The following is a 17,229-nucleotide window of genomic DNA, read 5'->3' as shown; positions in this document are numbered from 1 at the left end:
TCCACCACTTCCTCCTGGTGGTCTATCGCAGGCCCCCACCACAACATCACCCTTGTTGCTCTCCTCTCTGACCATAACCCAGGGACTTTCAACAGGCCTGTCTCCAGTTTCATACTGGAGCTCTGAGCAACCATACAGCTCTTTCACATGAAGTGAAACTTCTCCTCTTCTCCGGTTCAGGAAGGACCGTTTGCCCCATCCATGACAGTGCTCCAGTCGTGCAAGCTCCCACCACGTCTCTGTTATTCCAATCACGTTATAGTGCAATGCTTGCACAAGGACTTGCACAATTCTTCCTGCTTGTTTCCCAGGCTCCACGCTTTTGTGTACAGACACCGAGGTAACTAGATGATTACCCTGATTGCTCAGGAAGAATGAAACCACCTCCCCTATTGCCCCCTCTCGTTTGCTCTTCCTTAAGGTCACCCACTTCCCCCAGGGCTTTGGTCTCCATACCCTAGTGAACCTAGTTTAAACCCCTCCTCACCAGGTTAGCAAGCCTGTCGATGAAGATGCTCTTCCCTCCCTTCAGCAGGTGGATCCTGTCTCTTCCCAGCAATGGTTCTTCTTGGAATATCATCCCATGGTCAAAAAAGCCAAATCCCTGCTGGCGACACCACTTGTGCAGCCAAACATTGATCTGCAGGATGCTCCCGCTCCTGCCCAGGGCTTTGCCCTTTACTGGAAGGATCAAAGAGAATACAACCTGAGGCCCCATCCCCTTCACTCTTGCACCCAAAGCTCTGTCGACACCTTTGACCTACTCAGGGTCAGGGTCTTCCTTGGCAGGATTATCAGTGCCCATATGGATGAGGAACATGGGGTAGTAGTCAAAGGGCCAGATGAGTCTTGGTAGTCTGTCCGTGAGTTTACAATCTGCTGGCTGCGTCAGGCAAGGTAGGTGGATGCAGCCCATGTCCTGTTAGACATTCAGCAGTTTGCATTCAGGAACTGAATATGTAATACACCAGCTGATAAGAAAGCATCTCGCGTTCTTATTTCTGTATTAAAAAGTTTTGCTGGTCTAATACCCAGCATTATAACCTTGTATATCTGGCATCCACCAGTTTGCTCAGTCATGTCAGCAAAGACCAGGAGACAGACTTCCCTTCACAGCACACTGGTGTGATGAGAATGGGACAGTCCCTTAAGTGAACATTACTGATTCCAAAAGAGCCGTGCTAGTTTGTACCAGTGAAGAAACTTATCCCAAAGTCACTTCTCAAATCAGGGCTGCAGCATATTGGCACATCATGTGGATCAGCTTGCTTAGACTTTGCCGAGTCTGATCCACGAGCAGCTGTCTTTAGCAAGCACTGCGATTGTATTCTTGTGACTTCTCCCCTGCCCGATCAGCCACATTCCTGTTGCACGGCACCGTCTCAGGACTTTCCCAGTTAATGTATTCACAAACTTTTCCAAAGAGCAGGCAACAAGGTGCTGCTATCGAGCATGTCTACATATGCTATTAATGCAATATAGACTTACTACACAGTAAATATTGCACAGTGAGCCTTCCCTGGGAGCACGTCTACACATGCACCCTGTTGGAAGCAAATCTACTCCTATGGGGAGCAGCCAGTACAGGGCTAGTCCTGCCGTTCTGTGGTCCCTTGCAGCAGCCAGGCACATGGCCAGGGGCACAGGGGCCAGTACTGATGCACACGGGACCAGGAGAGCTCTGCTGGCTTCAGCAGCTGTTGTCTCCTGGCCCCATGCACATCCGGACACACAGCTGCCAGTGAGCCCAGTGGGGCTTCCCTGCCCAGCAAGGGGCTCACTGGGAGCTGTCCTACTCCTGGGGCAGCTGCCTGCAAGCCCTTGTCCGGGAGCCATGCAGCGCCAGGGAACCGGGAGCCATGCAGTGCCAGGATTGGGAGGGCAGAAAGGGATCCCGTCCCAGAGGGAGCTGGTTCGCACCAGGACTGGGGACAGAGAACTCCCCTGTCCTCTGTGGCCTCCTGCTGGTGTGGCTGCCTGGGAGCAAATTTGCTCCTGGTCAGTGCCTACATGAGCAGTACTGCTAATGTACAGTTAATCTACAACTTGTATTTCCAGGTAGTAGAAAACCACGCATTAGCCTAATTTACTGCACAGTAGCTGCTGCACACAGTTACATAGTGCAGGGGATTAGTCTACTGTGCAGTAAAGCATCTCATATAGATGCCCCCTCTATAGTGCTGTCCTAGCCCATTTAAAAAGACTTCCTAATTATGCAAGTACTAGGATTTTAGGGGAGCTTATGTAGCATTCGGTCCCATTGTTTACTGCCTAACCCATAGCATACTGCCATCATTATAAACTGAGAGCCTGCGCACGGACACAGTTGGCTCGACCAGCACAGCCCAAATTCCTTGAATGATCATCCTTCACCTAAACGCAAGGGGGCAATATTGAGGTAGGAATGAGAAAAGCTAAATCATTTCTTCAGCGCGCAGAGTTCATGCGGTACAGTCTGATCCACAGATGCAGATCGTTGTACCAAAACAGCTATATTAGTTAAGGGGCAGGGGGGAGGGGAGTTAGATTTTTTCCTAGCCAAAATATTTCTACTGGCACAAATCCTATTATGGATGCAATAAAGCCAGAATGGCTTATTTCCTTTCCCATATGGAGTAAGCTGCACCTATAATCAAGCCATAAGAGATGGGGTAGGGAGTGGTGCTGCTTTCACTACACTTGCGTGGATAAAGAGGTAGCACTTTCTAGTGTAGGGCAGGTCTTAGGGGAGTAGGTTTTGGCTGTACAGCCTGCATGATCTTCACAGTCACCTAACGCCCCGGCTTCATCCACTTAAGGATCAGGATCATACAGCACGCCATGCCAGTAAAGCAGCATGGAAAGTAGTTTGATCTACTTTTAAAAAGTCAGCCAAAAATAAGTCACGAGTATGGACTCGGCTGGAAATCTACTGCCTATATTACTGGTTCATATATATCTTAATATAGATCTTCAATATTTCTGAAGCATACCGTCTGTAAGAAGCATAGGGTTTACAGCTGAACCTGTATGACAGAAGATTTCATGGTCAGTCCAGAAATCAGTCCACATGCACGGAGGCCCTTGACAGACAGAATCACCAGCCTCACCCACACCTCTTGAAACTCTCTCAAGGGACTCCCAGAGCAGAGGGACAGAGGGACTGTGCTGAATAAGTTAAATACCTTGGGGTTATGTTTGGGCAAGACATGCAGAGGTATGCACCCCTGCCCATCCTGGGCATCGATTTCTTGGCCTACAGATCCACAAGGAGCCATCCCTTATAGAAAAGCCCTACAGAATTGTACAAGGATTTAACATACAGAGTGGTATCAGTATTATCCTATAGCAGTGGTTTGCAAATACATTAGACTCAAAGACCCCTCAGAAAATGCCAGCTCTTGCCTGAAGAAGGGTGATTGCACCTGAACGCTTGCTAAGAACTTTTTTCCAACGACTCAGTTCGTCTAATAAAAGATATCACATCTACCCAATCAGTCTTGCCTCCCAACGTCCTTAGACCAACACGGCTACAGCCAAAAACCCAGCTCTTCACTTTCATTTTTTGATTATGGAAAAATAACAGCAATTCTTCTGTTACAGAGTACTTAGAAAGACCACAACATCTCGCACGTTTTTGACTCAATGGATTCCTATGGGAAATCATTGCACTTATCTTGTGAATCGTGAAGGTGCTCACACACCTAACAGTGCTAAAATTGCCCAGCACCCAGCAGCACCCTTAAAAGGCTCTCGGGGCACCCCAGCCTGCCCTGGCACCCTTGTTCGGATTCACTGCTCTAAAGACGCATCGGGAGCTAGTGGAGAATGACCTCCCTCAAACATCCTAAGGCTTTGAACAGCAGAGATATTCCATAAGATGCTTCATAACATTTTTCCATGTGTTAAGAGCAGATGGTAGGGAAAATTCTGCCATGACGAGCACTGGACCTGAACCCGTCTTCTCCTTACAGATCATCCATCACTCCGTGCCTCGATGATGAAGATACAGCCTGGCCCTCTGGGTCTGTCCAGGCACTCGGACAAGCTAGCCAGCTGAAGGAGATTTCTTGATGACATTTGTAAATAGCCTGTTAAAGTCCAGGCTGTGATTAATGGACCTTTTCCTGATTTTTCACCCCTTCAGTCAAAAAAAGCCTAACCCAGTAGGCTCACAGCGTAATTGCTTTGGACGTTCCAAACATTGTGCCCCTGGCTGTAGTTTTGTGGTTTGGTCCTTCCTCACAGCAGCTAAAACAACCCAGCTGTTCCTCGGAGGCCTGGACATCTCCTTTCCCACGGCTAGCCAAGTACATCTACCGGCCTTCTTGAAGAACACTTAATTTTTCCCACATGGATGCAGATTTTTTCTGCCTCCTTATCAAACCAGAAATTCAGCAAGTGTAGAAAATTCCTTTGGCTGTAGCAAGTCTGCCTTGGTGACTGCCGTGCAGATGCAAGATAAAAATCATTTATTCGTGTAGCACATCCAGCCAGAGTTGGCCGATGTTTAAAAAAAAACACACCTTGGGGCAGTAAAAAAAAAAAGAGAGAGAAACAAAGTTGTTGTCAACCTGGTATATCGTAGCTGCAGCGGTGCTGGAAATATGCACTGCTTGGAGCATTACAGTACTGCTGGTGCTAGTGTTTAGATGCAATAAATGCAGAGCCCGCTCCCGTGGCAGGTGGAGCTAGCTTGGCAGGCACGTGATTCCAGGCAGTGGAAAACAGTGGGATATACTAATCAGCCAGCTCATTGCAATGTATCTTAATGGAAAAAAGACGAGGATTATTGCCAACTAGCCAGATGTTACAGATACTGAATTCTCCCTTTCCTCCACAGTCACTTAGGTTTGTAGCTGGTCACAATTTATAAGATTGCGTTGACACTTTAGAGAGAAAAAAATATTTTTTTTTCTTCCCTTCAGCTTTATCTTGGCTGTAACTCAAAAAGGGCCCCAGCGCTTCATTCTAGCTCTATCTTGGCTGTAACTCAAAAAAAAAAGGGGGGGGGGGGTAAGTCTTAAAAACCGAGCTTGTATTCGAGGAAACGGGTAACAGTGCATGGAAGCAGGAGTTTAAGCAATGTAAAAAATAAAGTTTGATTCAGGTGTGTGAAGCTTAGCAAGGGAAACAGTGCCGTCCTGCCCACATCAGTCAACGATTGCTACATCTGAAGCAAAAGCCATCGTTTCTCTGAGGTGCCTGGTGCAGTTTATGTCTAAACTGTTTAGTCTACTTGTAACATTCCTTGCGGGACGAAACATGTTTTTGGGTGCGTTTTATATAGAAATAAACATGCTGTGTTGCTTAACAAAAGTATTCAGCGTATATCGCCCATGAGAGCCGGGTTCGGCTACAGCTAACAGAACTGCTGGGCAAACACAGTTAATTTGTTATATATTGGCAGGGACAGGTAGGATCACTGCTTCAGGGCCAGTCCATCTGGAATGGATGACCCGTGAGCCAAGAAAATAGACAGACCTCACTTAAATTATTCCTGATCTTTCTACGAAGGGCAGAGGCCAGTTGGTCTCGGCTCTAAGGCATGCATACAAATCACCCAGCCCACTACGGACTTGGCTACTTGAGTATAAATTAGGGACTGTACCACACCTCTCTGCCATCCCCCCCAACCCTGAGTCACCTTTACTGGCTCTTCCAAAGCACTGTAGAGATAAGCTCTTGGGCTCACGTCTTGGCAAGTTGCTCCATGACAGCAGACTTCTGTGCCCACATGCAGCTCATACCAGTATGGGATCCTTAATGAGCTGAGCAGATTCAACCTCGGTGCCCTCCAGGCCCTTCAAGGACTTTTGAACAGACCCCTTGCTCCTCTCCTTGGCTTTGTTGCAAGACATCCCACAGGATGTGAACCAAGGTCTCCCCCTATTCCTTTCTCAGTTTCCTTCCCACTGAACAATAATGAATGACAGACCCAGACAAATACAACAGAAGCCTTCTGTAGGACAGTGCTTTTCAACCAGGGTGTTTGGGCACCCTGGGGTGCCGCGAGATCCTTTGAAGGGTGCCACAGGAAGTGCAAGGAGCAGGAGCGGGCTTTCCCTGCCTGCCTGTTGCCCTGCCCCGCTGTTACTACCTGGCTCCTCTTCAAGGAGGTAGGCACTATAATCAATAAACACATTTTGGAAATGGGTGCCATTCAGTTGCCAATAGTTATGGAGGGTTGCCTTGGGTCTGAAGATGGGTGCCTAAAAAGGTGCATTGAAAAGGCTGAGAACCAATGTTGTAAGATAACACAGGGACCGAAAGCGGGTCCTAATGTCCTAATGACCATGCCAGGTTGGCATATGCTAGCAACCCAACGACTGGAAATGCTCAGGTTTTGTGAGTAGGCTTATCCTTTTTTTCTTGAAACTGCTCCAACCTGGGGGCTCCCTTCCCCTTTCCTACTCATGAGGATGATTATCAATTGAACTGTGCGAGTCATCGATGCCTGGCAAAGGTGGCACTCTCTTCTGTTTCCCCTCTTCAACACTGGGGACCAAGGGAGGGGCAGAGTCAGTAAGAGTTTGAAATGGGGAACAAGGGGTTTGGAGACTCCTGGAAGCCATAACTCAACAGCCAGAATAGGCAGCATCGAGGATCTCAAGGACGAAGACGTCCAGCATGAAGAAAGGGAGGTGGTAGCACGGAGTCCTTCTTGAAGGGAAAAAGTTATTCAACCATTGTGCATCTCCGACCAGGGCCTCCTACCCAGTGCTAGCAAGAAGCCAGCAAGGGATAGATCGAGCACAGAAGGTAGTCTCAAAACCTTACAGCAATGGCTCCCCTTTGTAAGTAAATCCATGTTTAACTAGCAATGCCCTAGAGCTAAGCAGAACTGAATGCATGCCTCTGGTTTGACTGCAAAGCTAAAAGCAGCTCTCCACCTACCCTATCGTTGGATGGGAGACCACCTGTAGAAATCTGGAGGCTGTAGATATGATCCTAGAAGTTGCCACTGACTTCTTAAAAAACATTAGACCAGAGACAGTGAGTCAATACAAACCCTTTATTTAACCCCTTGGTTGCTGCTGAACGGGTAGATGGAAATCAAGTGGAAGGCTGTTGCTGACCCAGACCCTCCGTTTTGCTTTCAGTACATACCCAAAGCAAATGAGGATAAGGACTGCTGCCACAATCAAAGTGGGAAGGGAGCATGTCTAGTGGAAGAGCTCATGGCTGGGACCAAGGAGATGCTCATTCTGTTCTGAACCAGAGCATCACTTTGCTGCGGACCCTGGCCAAATAAGTCACAAAAGAGATGCATTTTAAAAATAAACCCCAACTTCAGTGCCCATCAGAGGATACCTGGAGGACTGGGTTCTCAGGGCTGCTGAGTGTCACTTGCCTCCAAATGAAGCTTTCTACTTTCCTGAAAAGTAATTAAGCTTCAGAGGCCAGATGGCCAAGACCTTCTGGACCACTTCTTCAGGACAGTTAATCCTCATTCAGAACAAGGACCCGGCGGACAAAGACGCTCAGGACCCAGCAAGCCCTGCTTGGATACCGGAGCATTAAGAAAGGTCAGCAATCCTGGCACCCGACCATTTACTGTGTTTCCTATGTGGGAAGCACCATCACAAGCCTTCAGCTGCGGGTGCCTGGCACTTCTGACGCGTCTGTCTCTCTTTGCTGAGTCAGGGCTCTCAAAAAAATCGGAGGTACCTTACCTGAGTCATGTTTAGGGGCATTGACTTTTTCATGCCTAAAAGTATCCCGTTTGGCTAATGGTATCAGAGGTAGTGGTGTGGCTGGGAGCATGCTAAGCAAGTGTGAATTGTTTTAATTCAAAACAGTGACAGACAGTAAGATCATACCTTTGATCAGGGAGCTAAGTAATAGCACTGTTCACAGAGAAATGAGACGTGCAGAGCCACGGGCCTTGCCCGAGATGACTTCAGCCAGCGGCAGAGCAGAGAGATTGGTGACGCGGTGCTCTGCACCACAGCGTCCCTCTGAGGAGAGCTGCTCTCTGCAGAGACTCAGCTACTCCAGACTAAAAGCAGAAGGCAATCACACAACCCCCAAACCTGGGTGCCAGGATGGCTGAGACGTTTGGACCCGCACTCCTGATAGGAGGGTCTGCATCTCACCTGTTTTGGAGTTTGGACCAGATAACTGTTGAGGTCCCTCCCAACGCCATGATTTTGCAGCAGGAGTTATGCACCAAAGGCAGCTGCTGCTGACATCGGTGGAGATTTGCATTGGCTGCAGCACTTCCAGGACTTCAGCTTCAGCATAGCAATTACTGCCTTGCATGTGTGTGTTTATGGGAGGAAATTGCCAAACCCGAGACAATTCAAATTGGTGTTGACAAATATAATGCAATTGGGAGGCCTGCATCAGAGCACCATTTCCCTTCAACCACAGCACATACATTTCCAGGGCAGCTATGTACATTGGACCAAGTTCTCAGCTGGCACAAACCAGTGTAGCTTCACTGGGAGCCAAATCTATTTATACCCTGCAGAGGAGCTGGGCCATTGCAAGGAGTGAAAACGTAACTAGGAGCGGGCTGCACGAAGCATTAGGAAGTCTGTGACAATATTATGTGATAATATCTTCAGGAAGGAGAACAAGTCAAATGGCTCACACCTTGATTACAGAGTATACACAATTACCTGTGTCTCAGGAATGAATCCGACTGGAAACTCCAACGTATCAGTGGACAAAACACCTCTTCCTGAAATCCATGCACCCCCCGCTCGCCAAATGAGCATAAAGGTCCCTGGAACGCACAAAGTCATTTAACACTAGACAAACTGCCAATGAACAAAAAACCACACCATTATTTTTTTGGTTCAAGTCTGGTCAGAGTGTGGTTTCCTTCGTAGGAGGCCAAGGAAACTTAATCAGTTTTTCCTGCCACCAAATCCAAATATTTTACAAATGAAAAAATCCTTGGGCCCAAATCCATGCCAGTAAATCACACAAAAAGGAGAAGGAAAAGCCACAGGGTTTTATAACTACCTCCTGCACCATCTATGTTAGCCCGGAGATTAGAGCAGTGGCAATGATAATGAAGCTCTAGGGATGGAAGGGAGCTGACATATTTCTACAGAGCTAATCCTCCCGGTTCCCCACATTCGAAAGCTGTAAGGCCAGCAGCCAAATTAATGTCCCCTTTATTTCCTCTGCTGTGTGCAAATATCCCCTCCAAATCTTGAGGCTGAAGATTGATCACAGAGGGCTGAATGTTTCCTGTCAGGGATCAAAAGAGGAGAAACGGAGAGTTTATCTCCCAGCAAGATGCAGGAGGTCCCTGAAAGGGACCCAGATACCATGCCTAAAAGATACACGTTCAAATGCAACGGTGGTACAGAAAAGCCTCAGCCTCATTGCAAGTCAATAGGACTTTTGCTCCCAAGTCAAGAAGTCTCTTTTGAAAATTTGACTGCGTGTGTAAAGAAAAAAAAAAAATCTATTTAGGAGAACGTTTGGAAGTTTAGGTTGGAAGGATCCCTCTCTCTCCCCCACACACACGCTCCAGCCTTTACACTTCTACCCCTAGAGCTAAGAGATTCTGGTTTTAAAAGCTTATATATATATATATATATATATATATATATAAAAATATCCCAATAAAATATTTCAGAACTCACTAAAACTTTTGAGACAGCATAGACTGTAACACATTTGTGGAAGACCCCTACTGCACTCAGTATGTGATGCCCAAGGCATCCAAGGCTTTCCTAAAAACCCTGTATTTGCCATACTGCTCACAACATGCACATTTATATATATCAAAACCAGAAGGCTAAGTCATCCCCACCCTTGGGTTTCCCAGTGCATCCTGCTTCCTCTTCTTCACACCCCAGTCCTGTAAAGGAGCAGATAGGCTGAATCCCGGTGAAATCGTGGGGATCTGAGAACGTGGCCATCTACCTTTATGCAAGCAACTGTGGGATCGGCAACGTATGGAGCCCGGCTGCTTTGATTTTTGTGCCTTGATGCAAATGCATGTTAAAATAACTTTATATATAGCAGCTAAATGTACATAAAAATACCTGGCAACACGGTACAGTGCAAGGATGGCTTTGACACTTATTTGGCCTGATCTGTGCAGGCTTCCTGAGGTTTCACATGAGAGTGCTATGCCAATAAAACCTTTACAGCATCCCAGAGCCTCCTGAGCCCCCTCAGACATCCCATACCCTCCTCTTCTGCAGCATCAGGGACATTAACACTCCCACACACCTCCTGTCTGTCCAGCTGCCAAAATTCACTAGCTGACCTGACTGTGACCCATTCTTTCCCCTTCAAACACTACACCAAGCCTGTTGGGCCCCTGAAAGAGGACCACCCTGATGGGGCGATCTTCTGGGACTTCTGGGGCATGGCTGGTTGCAACGGCAAGGGGATGGGCTCCCTGACCTGGCAGGTCCCATCCGGTCCTATGGGCTAGTGCTCTCCATCACACCACACCTCCCAACTTCTTTGCTCCGAAAATCTTATCTGTGCAGAGATCCCTCCCTCCCCACATCTACCAAACCCCTTTTCCAGTCAAGACCCTCTTTGTACATGAGGCCAAAAGAAGTAAGTTCACAAGTTATTAAAAGGAAGACCTCACCCTCCCGCCCCAACGATACCATGTGCAGGGAGGTGGTCTACCTGCGGGCCCAGTCCTTCAAGCCAGAGACTCAACGATTTCAATGGGAATCTCACAGGCTCGGCGCTCTGCCACCGGAAAGAGCCGATGGATTCCTGTTGGGCCTGATGGAAGGACCAGGGCCTTGACCTGGAAGCTCTACAAGCCAGGGGTTTACTTCATTTTCCCGCGTGTACGTCAGGCTGTTATAGGCAGCCTTTCAGCATCAAGACAATAGAGTGGAGCAGATCTAGCATTAGTGTTGGGCAATTCTTTTGGCTGGAGGGACATTTGGTGAGCTGTTGTGGGCTGAGGAGGTGCTGCGCTAACCTGGCCAGGTGTGGTGGGGGTGCAATTGGTCCAATCTGGCCGGGCCCATCTACCCCACATCCATTGCCGGGGGTGCCAGACAGAGTGGATGGGTTGGAGCTCCATGGATCTGGGACCTTCGTGGGCAGGGCATGCATGGGCAGGCAGATATGATGGAGCCATGGGCAGGTGTGGAGTGACTGCATAGGGCCGGGGCCCGGAGCACAGCTGCAATCTGCTCCCTGCACACCCCTGAGATGGGTGCTTGTTCCAGGGGTAGGGGTAGGGGTGTGCAGGGAGTGGATCATGGCTCTGCCCCAGGCCCCAGCCACATGCTATGACCACCCTACAATCCTGGCCCTGGCCCTGGGCCCATCCGGCTCCAGGACAGCACTTTCTGCCCACCCATGGCCCCATCCATCTGCCCATCCGAGTGCGCCCTGCCTGCAGGGATCATGGGCCAGTCTCCATGGAGTCCCTGCCTACCCAGCTGCCTGCTCTGTCTGGCACCCCGGGCAGTGGGTGCGGGGCAGATGGGCCAGGATGCCTGGGTGCCAGGTCAGCTGCAGCAGAGACACTCGCAGCGGCAGCCAGAAGGAGGTACCACTGCAAGAAGTGCCAGAAAGTGGAGTGGGCTGCCCCCTGCACTAGGGCTGGGTTGAGGGACCTGACATCCGCTGGATAGTATCCCTTGAATCCAGCCCACGGGCCATATTTTACCCACTCCTGTCTAAGTTCTGTACAGTACTCGCCCACACCTGCCTTGAAGAGGGAACTACCCTCTCGTGCCATCTCACCAACCTGCAGAAAAGACGGTGTTTGCGTGATTCTCAACCAAGCTGCCACGGCACCCTGAAGCATCCTGACATCCTTCAGGGGCGTTGGGCGGTGTCACACTACGTTAGCGCTGTTAAGCGAGCAAGCACGATTCAAACAATGTTCCCAGCGATTTCCCATAGAGATCCATAGCAGTAAAACCGTTCCTGCCCTGCTGTGGTCCTTCTGAGCTCTTTGCAACAGCAGACTTGCTCTTGTATTTTTCTGAAGTCAAAGGTCACCTGAAATCAAGGAGCTAGCATTTTCTAAGGGATGTCTCATGTATAGCAAGCCTAAAGCGGTGGGACTCTCTGCAGTAGTTACTTGCTTTAGAGGATCTGGGAAGTGCATGTCTGCTTCGAACGGACACTGCACCCATCTGGCTGTCCTTTGTATCTGGCCGCTGAACTTAGCGCCCGGTTTCCCACAAGCACGTCTAAGACGCCGGACCACCAGCACTTGGGCAGGACAGCCCCATGCACACGGACCCCAGCACGTTCCTCCCCGTCCCCCCGAGCCATCCCCTCCACATCCCGCGAGCTCCACACAGACCCGGCTCCACATTTTCCCTTTCCTGAGCGGCAGCTCCCCTCATGGGCAAGAGGCAGGGGGTTGGTGGTGGCACTTACCTGCCTGAGCAGTGCTCTGCCCTCTGGCCCCAGAAGCAGGCATTTAGGGTCCCTGCCCATGTAAACCTGAAATTTGCCCCCTTCGCAACCCGCAAGGGCTCCGAACCATCAGCATTTGCAAAGGAAAGCACAACCCCACCCAGCAAGCAAGAGCTGCCCCCAGCCCCCCTCAGCCCAGCAGCCTGCCTGCACTCATTGCCACAGAGCCAGCCTCAGCCCCTCTGCCATATGCCCACCTGGAGGGGCAGGGTGCTGCCCAGGGAGCCAGCCACCCCCTGGCACTGCCCCCCAGGCAGGCTGCCGTGCCTTTAAAGCTTCCTTCCCTTGCCATCCCTGCCTGCAGCACCCACGTCCTCCAGCCCGGCCACTGCCTCCCCCTCCACCCAGACCTCTCCTGCTGCCGCGTGTGGTCTCTGCAGATGCCCTGCTCCCTGCCCCCTGCCAGCAGATGCGGCTGCTCCTGTCCTGCACACACTTGCCTGTCGCCCTCTTCCAGATCCTTTTACTCCCCCCTGCTCTGCTCCCTTTCTCCTCAACTGGCTTCCAGGGGCTCCAGTGATGTTACACAGGAGATTTCGACTGGGCACTTGCATCTGCTACTGCTTTTCTGGGCATAAAAAAATAGGTCTCAGCTTTGAAGCAAAAAAAAAGAGAAGAAAGGTGAGGGGTGAACATCTTCCCCGCTCCTACCTCACCTCTCCTGCCCTTAGATTCTGGGCTGTCCCCAGCTGGTTTCCTGCCCCCCCCACCCCCCTTCTTTGGAAAGAATAAGGCTAAAATCCTCACCAGCTGCACAAGCCAAGTCTTGCCTGCAGCTCCCAGACTCACCTGCACAACGCTGCTTGCTGCTACAATCCAAGGCAGAAGCCACCTCATCACTGGAAGCCAGGATTAAATACATTGATTGAACCCAGATTTGAAGCCGCTGTGCACAAAAGCCCCCCACTTTGGGACGGCGGAGCAGTCCTGAGCTGGCAGCCTCGCTCAGGCAGATCTGCCTTTTTCTCTTGGCTCTTTGGGGATTTTATTAAAGACAGATCTGACGTCAGGGTGAAGGACAAGCCCTGCATTTTTCCTCTGGAGAAACTTTTCCTGCCTTTACTTCTTCATTTTTTTTTTGTTGTTGTCCCCACCTCCTGCATTTCTCTGTATTGCCTTTAGCCAAAAGAGTCTTAAAGGGAACGTTACAATGCAACAGGGCACCAGGCTGTAATCCGAACACTGTTTAAATGCTCCGAGTTTCCCCAGAATTAGTGAAGGGTTTTTGCAGCCTCTCAGGTTAGGGAGCATAGGCATAAGCCTCTGCACTATAATGTCTTTCCTACCAGTAAATGAAACGGTTTTTAACACAAACCGCAAAAGTGCCTTTAAAAAAAAATCTGACAGGTTTTATGAGACAGACAAGTTCTGTTCCTTCAGCCTTGCAAACACAACTTCACAAGAATTAAGCAAAGTTTGATGGGATTTGCCCAGATAAAGTTATCCCACATAGGAAAGCCCTGGAAGAGATTACTCTGCTAAGCCAACTGTATGCTGTTGCTGTTGCTGCTGCTGCCTTGGTTTCCAGGTGCGTGCCAGATCTAGCAGCACAGGGAGGGTCTAATGCGGTGTGTTACACTTGTCGTTTTGCTGTACCTTAGAGCAGTCAGAGTTTATTGGCATGGCAAGCTTGCATAGACAAAAAGAAGCTGACCTTGGGGTTTACTACGGGGGTGCAAGCCTGCTTATTCAGTGAGCAGTATCCTACTCCACAGTCAGCCAGTCCCACTCTCCAAGGGGGCTGCAAAAGGCAGGTGCACTGGCAAAGACTGTGCCAGAGATGGGACCATTAGCTTGTGTGACCCTGACATAAGTGAGGCTACAACAGGCAGATCTGGGTGAGAGCTCGGGAAAAGCTTCCTAACTAGAAGACCTGCAGGACGATACAGTAGTTGCAGACTCTTCCTCCCTGGAGGTCTGGAGGAAGAGGTTGGATAGTCACTGTCTGGAATGGCCTAACCAGGTCTAACTCTTCCCCCATCCTGACATGGGGAAGCCAAGGCACATCACTGATGGGCTGGGTAGAAAAAGCATCTTGTCAGTGATACAGGCAGACATGGTTCATAAGGTAAATCTGGTATCTTTTATTAGACCAACTCAAATAGTTGGAAAAACTCTTCTTAGCAAGTGAGAAATTCTTCTAGGCAATCTCATCAGTGACTAGTCTCTATTTCTATATATTCCATATATAGCAGCTAAATGTACATAAAAATACCTGGCAACATGGTGCAGTGCAAGGATGGCTTTGACACTTATTCAAAAGCCTATTTCTGCAGACCTGCTTCTAACATACCGTCAGTCCTTCTACCCGTGCTCAGCTACAGACTCTTGTCCTTCTGCTTTCTTCTTCTGTTCTCGGTGCTCTTCTTCTTCCTTTCCTCACTTCTTCCTCAACTCCTTCATCCTGTCCTTCTCCCTCCTGCTGTTGCTTTACCTTTCTGTTGCCAGCTCTCACCTCTGCCCTTTTCCCCTTCTGCTTCTCTGGCTCTCCTGCTTCCCACCCCCTTTTCGCATTTTCCCAACTGCATTTTTCACACCTGACTGACTCAAGGCAGTCTTGTGCCTGATGCCGTGAGAGACAGTCGAGAGGAGTCCAGTATTCAAGCACTGAAGGTGGAGGGGGCATCATCATCCAGCACTGCCTCCTAACAGCAGTACCTCTCTTTGGTTCCCAGTGGGATCGGGACAGAGGCAGTGTCACCAGGGGATGGCTGAGTAGATGCAGCAGCGCTGAAGACCCGACTACCGTTTTGGATTTCAAAACCGGCACGGCAAGGGAAGAACTGCTCTTTGATAATGTAACCAGAAAGCCAGGGCAAATGCAAGAAATTGGACCAGGCTTTTCTGAGGCATTTGCTCCTTCTGCTCATTTCAGGCCATTCATCCTAAGTCTTTCATTCTCCTGGGCCATTTCTTAATTTGCATCTTTGGTGAGGCTGCCGGGGAACGTATGCACAGAGACAGTGGATTTTGCCATGCAGGCGCCAGTCACTGGGAACTCAACAACTCTGCACGTGCAGGCCATGGGATTGCATCATGTGCTTTCCCCTTTTCAATAATAGCCTTGAGTCGCTATCAATTTGAAGAGGATTAGACCTAGAGACTGCCTTCATAGTCCTGTTCTGCATTCCCTGGCATGTCCTCCCCCACCAGTATTCCTAAGTGCCAGCAGACGTGCACCCATGTGTTTGCACGTGCGTGTGTGCACAACTATTTCAGTCAACATAAGCAGTTAAGTGGCATTGTTTATACACTAAAACTTAGAGGACGATGGAGAAATTGAAATTCTCATTTAGCAGTTCAGAGTATGACAGGAGGTGTGAGATAGTTTTGCCTAGTGATGAAGTTGTACCTGGTGACTCTTTGAGCCTATTGACTAGTGGCCATGTCTTTAGCAAAACAGTCAATCTTCATTTAAAGGCTGCAACTGATGGAGAATTGACCCCACTCTATGTAGTTGCTTCAGCAGCTTATGACCTGCACTGATACGAGTCTACACTGGACTTCCAGTCGGTTTGACTAGCTTCAACTTCCAGTTTGTAGATCCTGGGCTATCAGTGTCTGCTAGTCTACAGAACGGCAAATATCTTCATTGAGTGTGTGTACGGCAAAATTTGACCAATCCATATGTCTACCTCTGATAACATGAATAGACTCAGCTCCATATAACGTCCCACTGTTAGGCAACTTTTCCAGACCTTAAAACTGTCAGGTAAAGCCTCTTGCTCCTCACCTTCCACCTCATTTAAGGATTACAACTTTGAACTCAGTTATCCATCGTTCTGGATGTCTTACTCCCAGTGAAATGGAAACAGGTAGCTAGTGGGTAACACGTTTCACAATATCTCAGATCCCATTTAAACTCCACAGGTGCGTCTGTACCATTCCCCTAGCAGGAGCACTCCTAAGTGCATGCCACCCACAGACAGGATGCCAAGGGGTATGTGAGTAGGGCCACTGGGTTTTGCATATGTGAGAAGGAGCAGGTAGGTGCAGCATAGCGCGAAACAACCTTCCCAGGACATGCTGGGGGCATGGTGCAAATGCATCATATAGCATCAGCCACCCACTCCTCCTTAAATATGTTCCTGAGCCACACTAGACATTTAAAGAGTCAATTATTTCTTGATTTTTGCTATATTTTACAAGGTTCCCTTTTCTTGAGGGGGGGGATCTACTAGATGATATAAAACAGGGAGGAAGTGAGGTGTATCAATACTGACTGATCATTCAAGTGTTTCTGAACATGGCCTGGAGTTGACAAAAGGAAAATGCCAAAAAAGATGACTCTCAGGGGGAGAGATCATGGCTTGCTATATACGTGTAAGTCGGTTTGCTTGCCTAGTACAGAAATCATCGTGGTGCTTGTGGCCAAGTGTTAGCTGGGGGGTTCTGCCTCTTGGATCCATTGCAAAGAGCACAGAGAGGAATAGAAAGGAAAGGAGAAGTTAACCCATGAATAAAAAAATCACATAATGGGACATGGAAGACCTTGAGTTTTGGTGCTCAGAGATATTCTTGGGGGCTAAGAGACAAGTGTGTGAAAAAGCCACCACTGATAACCGCATGCATCAGACTCTCAGCTAGCACCACTCCAGCATATGTAAAGGTTTAATTTCAGCTCCTCTGTGATCCTAGCTATCTTCGCAGATAAGGCTGCATCCCAAGGCAGGCAAGGAGCTGAAATATAGCAGGAGGGCTATATCATCTGCCTTTAAAACAGCCTCATGTGACTGACTGGGAACTTGAAGGACAAATACAGGGCCAAGAAGGCACAAACTCCTCTTTTCCAGTCCAGACTCCCTTAGTGACGTGGGCTCCCTCAGTGGCCTGGCTCAAGTTACTTAAAAGGTGATGTTTAAA

At 49.1% G+C, this 17,229-nt stretch overlaps 1 protein-coding gene across 1 annotated transcript in view; it reads right to left on the bottom strand.

Moving 5' to 3' along the window:
• WISP1 (WNT1 inducible signaling pathway protein 1) overlaps positions 1 to 13,424 on the bottom strand; it is a 50,689-nt gene extending 37,265 nt beyond the window's left edge. Inside the window, exon 1 of the mRNA XM_019552982.1 lies at positions 13,156 to 13,424. Within this exon, the coding sequence (XP_019408527.1) occupies positions 13,156 to 13,203 (48 nt within the window). The 5' untranslated portion in view covers positions 13,204 to 13,424. The remainder of the gene's footprint in view (positions 1 to 13,155) is intronic.
• Positions 13,425 to 17,229: the final 3,805 nt, after the last annotated feature.

This window comes from Crocodylus porosus, unplaced genomic scaffold (genome assembly GCF_001723895.1).
Source record: "Crocodylus porosus isolate Cpor-Errol unplaced genomic scaffold, CroPor_comp1, whole genome shotgun sequence".
NCBI classification, from domain to species: Eukaryota; Metazoa; Chordata; order Crocodylia; family Crocodylidae; genus Crocodylus; species Crocodylus porosus.
The sequence above is the reverse complement of the archived record's forward strand: the minus strand, read 5'-3'. Positions and strand labels throughout refer to the sequence as shown.